Source organism: Eleginops maclovinus, chromosome 12 (assembly GCF_036324505.1).
Source record: "Eleginops maclovinus isolate JMC-PN-2008 ecotype Puerto Natales chromosome 12, JC_Emac_rtc_rv5, whole genome shotgun sequence".
Classification (NCBI taxonomy): domain Eukaryota; kingdom Metazoa; phylum Chordata; class Actinopteri; order Perciformes; family Eleginopidae; genus Eleginops; species Eleginops maclovinus.
The window spans coordinates 2,415,061-2,421,452 of record NC_086360.1 but is presented as its reverse complement, the minus strand read 5'-3'; the positions used below and the strand labels follow the sequence as shown (position 1 = coordinate 2,421,452).

The following is a 6,392-nucleotide window of genomic DNA, read 5'->3' as shown; positions in this document are numbered from 1 at the left end:
TAGATCTACACAGCTTTAATCTTACCCAGCCAATTATAAAACATCAACATCATTTACAAAAACATTTAGCCAACTAACGAAATAATGAGTGGACACAGAACATCAAGGGAATGCTTAGGATCTCTTGATGGCGTCATCAATATCTGAAATCTGGTCCTTTAGTTGGTTCCACTGTTCAGGATTCAGGGCGATACCTACGAGAAATGCAAAACGGGGGAGGGGGGGGGAGAGGATTAGACTGGTTAAACCATCAAACCAGTCCAGTGGGGTGTCGCAGTCAGATCAGTGGGTTAGCAAGGCATGTTGAGCATTCAATGTCTTTCTAGTGGTGGAGGAATGAGTCCTTAAACCTGGAAATGAGTCAGCATTTTACCACTGCCTGTTCTATTGTCTCAAAATCAACAATGTCTTTAATGTATGTTTTGATAGAAGCTTGAAATAAGGTATGTTTTGAACGTTTTGATCAACAACAGATAAATGCATCACCTAACCGGTGCATTTCCGTTTCTTAGAGTCTAAAAGAGACTAGTAAGACCATCTGTCACCACATGTATAGTAACATAACTTATTTTTAATACAACAGATGTTTTTAATGGACCCGAAGGAGGGGAACAACAAACCACTTTCATTATTTCGATCTTTTGATGTGCATGAAATGTTGCAGGGACAGTGTTACTTTTTGATGGAATATTAATGACTTATTGAAGGATGAGGCAGCATGCCATCAGTCAATTTTGTGCAGCAGGAGAGCCAAAAGACCTCCAGCGCCCCCTGCTGTGGAAATGAGCACAGAGCCTGATGCACAAAGCAGATGATAAGCGGTGGTGGGAGCTGTTATCTCAGAGAGGGGCTTTTTTTTGCTACAAAAGCCTGGCTCTGTCAAACTGAAATCTGTGGTCTACCCCTTGTGTGCGCTTTCAGATAAACAAGGACTGTGTGTGGAGGAATGAAACCTTACCTTTCTTCCCCGGCTTCATCTCCCCATCTGAGTTCGTCCAGTACTCTCTGACGTCGATCAGGACTTTCCCTTTGAAGTCCCGGACGCTCACGTATCGCATCTTCCCAATCTGTGTGAAGCAAACTGACCGTCAACTGCATAAAACTGGTTTTCTTGTATCATAGTGAATTACAACCAAATATATAGTATATTTTCAGCAGGATCTGTTACACACACACACACGTGTGTGTGTGTGCGTGTGTATATATATATATATATACAGATATATTTATACACACATATATATATATAAATACACACATATATATATATATATATATATATATGTGTATAAATATATATATGTGTGTATAAATATATATACACACACACACATATATATATATATATATATATATGTGTGTATGTGTATATATATACACATACACACATATATACAGTGGGGCAAAAAAGTATTTAGTCAGCCACCAATTGTGCAAGTTCTCCCATTTAAAAAGATGAGAGAGGCCTGTAATTTTTATCATACGTATACCTCAACTATGAGAGACAAACTGAGAAAAACAAATCCAGAAAATCACATTGTAGGATTTTTAAAGAATTTATTTTCAAATTATTGTAGAAAATAAGTATTTGGTCAATAACAAAAGTTCATCTCAATACTTTGTTATATACCCTTTGTTGGCAATGACAGAGGTCAAACGTTTTCTGTAAGTCTTCACAAGGTTTTCACACACTGTTGCTGGTATTTTGGCCCATTCCTCCATGCAGATCTCCTCTAAAGCAGTGATGTTTTGGGGCTGTCACTGGGCAACACAGACTTTCAACTCCCTCCAAAGATTTTCTATGGGGTTGAGATCTGGAGACTGGCTAGGCCACTCCAGGACCTTGAAATGCTTCTTACGAAGCCACTCCTTCGTTGCCCTGGCGGTGTGTTTGGGATCATTGTCATGCTGAAAGACCCAGCCGCGCTTCATCTTCAGTGCCCTTGCTGATGGAAGGAGGTTTTCACTCAAAATCTCACGATACATGGCCCCACTCATTCTTTCCTCTCCACGGATCAGTCGTCCTGGTCCCTTTGCAGAAAAACAGCCCCAAAGCATGATGTTTCCACCCCCATGCTTCACAGTAGGTATGGTGTTCTTTGGATGCAACTCTGCATTCTTTCTCCTCCAAACACGACGAGTTGAGTTTTTACCAAAAAGTTCTATTTTGGTTTCATCTGACCATATGACATTCTCCCAATCCTCTTCTGGATCATCCAAATGCCCTCTAGCAAACTTCAGACGGGCCGGGACATGTACTGGCTTAAGCAGGGGGACACGTCTGGAACTGCAGGATTTAAGTCCCTGGCGGCGTAGTGTGTTACTGATGGTAGCCTCTGTTACTTTGGTCCCAGCTCTCTGCAGGTCATTCACTAGGTCCCCCCGTGTGGTTCTGGGATTTTTGCTCACCGTTCTTGTGATCATTTTGACCCCACGGGGTGAGATCTTGCGTGGAGCCCCAGATCGAGGGAGATTAGCAGTGGTCTTGTATGTCTTCCATTTTCTAATAATTGCTCCCACAGTTGATTTTTTCACACCAAGCTGCTTACCTATTGCAGATTCAGTTTTCCCAGCCTGGTGCAGGTCTACAATTTTGTCTCTGGTCTCCTTTGACAGCTCTTTGGTCTTGGCCATAGTGGAGTTTGGAGTATGGCTGTTTGAGGTTGTGGACAGGTGTCTTTTATACTGATAACGAGTTCAAAAAGGTGCCATTAATACAGGTAACGGGTGGAGGACAGAGGAGCCTCTTAAAGAAGAAGTTACAGGTCTGTGAGAGCCAGAAATCTTGCTTGTTTGTAGGTGACCAAATACTTATTTTACCGAGGAATTTACCAATTAATTCTTTAAAAATCCTACAATGTGATTTCCTGGATTTTTTTTCTCATTCTGTCTCTCATAGTTGAGGTATACCTATGATAAAAATTACAGGCCTCTCTCATCTTTTTAAATGGGAGAACTTGCACAATTGGTGGCTGACTAAATACTTTTTTGCCCCACTGTATATGTGTGTATGTGTATATATATATATATATATATATATATATGTATGTGTGAGCTTCTGATTGTACTCTATCTCATTGTACTAGAATTTCAAGTAAAAAAAATTAACTAGCGCACTTGTATAATGTAAGTATATATTATTTTATGTTTGTATATTTTGTTTAGTACTAGGTTGGTCAATTACAGTTAATCTAATTTGTTCTGTATAGTTAATTTAGTTCTATCTGTAGAAACTCTATAGATATTTTTGTTCCTACTGTTCATAACTGTTTATTTTATTGTATCATATTTTAAGTCAATGCCTTAAATAGTTTCAATGGTATTCAATAAAGTATTTAGACTTCAGGAATGTAAAGTTTACACAGTTATATCACCTACATTTTAAACAGAGCTCTGAAATTTAATGAGTACACAACAGATGTAATTTAAATTCCTTTGAGTTGAAATGTTCCATGTAACGAGCTTTACGACAGAATGCGGAGACACCCACCTGGAACATGTTGTCTCCAGCATCACTGCCGCCTTTGGATGAGCCGCCCGGCTTGGAGCTCTCTCCACCCTTTGGTTTCTTGGATGGTTTCTCTGGTGCACTGGACTTCTTCCTTTTTGCCTAAAAAAAAAAAAAAGACACACTATAGTCCAGGGCTTACTTTTACATGGATAAAAGAGGCAGAAGTTTAATCAGCAGATTTGGAGAAAAAAGGAATGAATGAGAAAAGCAGTGAAAGGAAGCACTGTACTAGGTCAACAATTTCATTTATGCCACTATTTAATTAAATGAATTCCTCACTCTAGCTACCTTTACTCCCCTCTTTCAGTGTTTATGTCTCCAGGCCTGTAACTTTGATTTCAAATCAAAGAACTAGATATTTTCTTAAGCTCATCCTTCGTAAGAATTTCTATTAAGTTTGGTTTAGGCGCTTCAAAAGAGTTATCAGATTTGAGTGAATAAAGAAAACACATCAGTAGTTTATATGAAATACAAACCTTGGTTTCTGCTTCACTGTCAGAGTCACTGCCAGATGTGGTGGACAGTCTTTCCTTTGATTTTGGCATTCTGCTGACACAGGGAGCAAATATCAGACCTCTATACACAGCAACATCTGCATGGACAGGTTTTTCTGTCTTAAAATATTCATCAGTCCATTTAGTTGTCACATAATCTCATAAATAAATGTCACAATATGTGTAACACAAACTGAACATATTATCAAATGCAAGTCTGCATAGTGATCATGCATCCATCCATCGACACTGAAGGGCTCTCAGCCAGTATGGACAGGAGGAAACATTACAGCGACAAATAACTCTACTTGTTGGCATGAGAATTGTATTAAGATACACTACAAAAAAATCTCACTGGAAGTATTGAACAGCAGGTAGAATACAATGTGTGTCTGTACAGCATGATGATGTGATATTCTGTGCACAAACATCAGCCAGACTCAACAACTTTGTAATGATTGTTTTCATTTGATGTATTATTCATTGTTAAATGAATAGATACATTACTTACTAATTCAGAGAGCATACGTATAACCTCACCCCCCCGGACACAAACTGTTTGACCCAGGACCAAAACCTCTCGCCACATAATCAGTATCTTCCCCGTCTGCTACCGGCCCCACCAACAAGGCCTGGGACACCCACTGACAGTCACTATTAGCCAACCCAGAGAAACATTACGCATTACATTAATGCACATCATGCAAACAACATCTTATTTATTTTAAGATTGTAAATCCGGCAAATGTTGCACATTTCTGCTCCACACCACCTCGTTTTAATTCTGCACAGCTCTCCAATTTGAATATATAGTATTTGTAATTCATATGGTATCTGATTTAACTGTACTCAGTTTCTTCTTACATATGTTGTGTAAATATTGACTTATTTTTGTTACAATAGCTTTTAAAATGCTTCTATAATAGAACTATTTTTTGTTCTTTTCGTTAAAGAGTCTTTGAATGCACCATTTACAACAAACACATTCCTTATATTCGTGAACCTTCTTATAAAATAGAAATAAATAAAATCTATTAAATAAAATGATGTTCCATTTCTGAAACTGACAGGATTGTAAACAATGTTCATAGTGCAGCAGGTGGAATATGTTAGCATGCAGATTGTAAGAGGGGGGATAATGAATTGTAGTAAACGAACAATGTACGCCATTAGTTCCGTATATTGAGGTAACGGTGCATAGTCTTTAGTGTTATTGTGGCGTTTTAGCGCTTCAGACTGCATGTCACTGAATGCTTTCCTACGTCTGAATAGGTTTCTACCCTGAACCTTTGTCATAAATGCACATATGAGATTCCCCATGAATGCGCCATAATAATACCAGCTAATAGGCTATATGCTATCTGGTTAGCTCGGTCACGGTGGCTAGCGTTAGCAGAGCTGAACCCCAGCACATGCACTCTTCCTGCGTGTTTAAGATAAATGGATTTTCTTTAACTAGTGCCCTGTGACAGGTAATATGCTGCAGAACACCGACTTGCTCTATTAAGCAAACCAATGGCAATTCGTTTTAGCGTGCTCTTTAGAAACTGTCAATGCTTACATGATGTGATGTAGTTGAGCGGATGTCTTGAAAGGAAGCGGAAGCTCAATGATTTTCCGGTGCACTGGCTGCCACCCAAAAAAGCTTCGCGATGGTTTGGTTACATTTATACTAAAACGTGATTACCAAATTGGTTGAAGTTACCCCATTAAACAGGTTCAACACTATCATTCGATAGCCAATTATTATTGAAATATTATTGTATTTTAGACCCTGTGCTGATGTAGTCATGTTTATGTTGGGATGGTTAATTGCTGCACGTGTAGAGCCTATGAATCGGAGTCGAAGGCGGTGTGATTAATATGGAACTCCACACATTATTTCCAATTTACTCACACACACAAAAACGTACTAGCTGCATGCTACCTCGAAGCTGGAAGAACAACAACAGGACAAACCGGAGCACAAAGTTGCAACCCACCAACCGGTAACACTCACGCTCACGCATATTAGAGTCAAAATGCAAGAGCACGACAGCTTTCTGAAATGGACTTTAGTCGTGAGAAAATGAAAACTATATTCTTTTTTATCTTTATTCTTTTTAAGCTATTAGGCTGCAGCAATATGTTTAATTTGTTTCAAAGTGGAATCTTTTTAAAATGATTAATTTCCCACATTGGTCAAATTCAAATAAATCATTTAAATGTTTCATGTATGCCTGTCCTGTGTGACAGCAGAAATTACGAGACAGAAAGTGCGTTATGTTAGAATAACCACAAACTCTCAGTGAGAACATATTACTGAGCTACAAACCATCCAATACCGACCTCTAATGGCCGGACAGGATCCAACACTGATCCAGTGCAGATGGAAACATTACGCACAG

At 38.8% G+C, this 6,392-nt stretch overlaps 1 protein-coding gene across 3 annotated transcripts; it reads right to left on the bottom strand.

Moving 5' to 3' along the window:
• Positions 1–5,734, bottom strand: LOC134873721 (activated RNA polymerase II transcriptional coactivator p15-like). Of its 3 annotated transcripts, none has more exons than XM_063897523.1 (5): positions 5,567–5,734; positions 3,988–4,057; positions 3,491–3,610; positions 959–1,067; positions 1–194 (listed from the first exon to the last, which is right to left on the bottom strand). In XM_063897523.1, exons 2-5 carry the CDS (start codon positions 4,054–4,056, stop codon positions 115–117), a joined length of 378 nt encoding a protein of 125 aa, XP_063753593.1. In that variant the 5' UTR covers position 4,057; positions 5,567–5,734; the 3' UTR covers positions 1–114. The 3 variants fall into 3 exon arrangements, with proteins under 3 accessions (XP_063753593.1, XP_063753594.1, XP_063753595.1); XM_063897524.1 differs by having other exon boundaries at positions 3,988–4,060; positions 5,567–5,619; XM_063897525.1 differs by lacking the exon at positions 5,567–5,734 and adding an exon at positions 4,410–4,414.
• Positions 5,735–6,392: the final 658 nt, after the last annotated feature.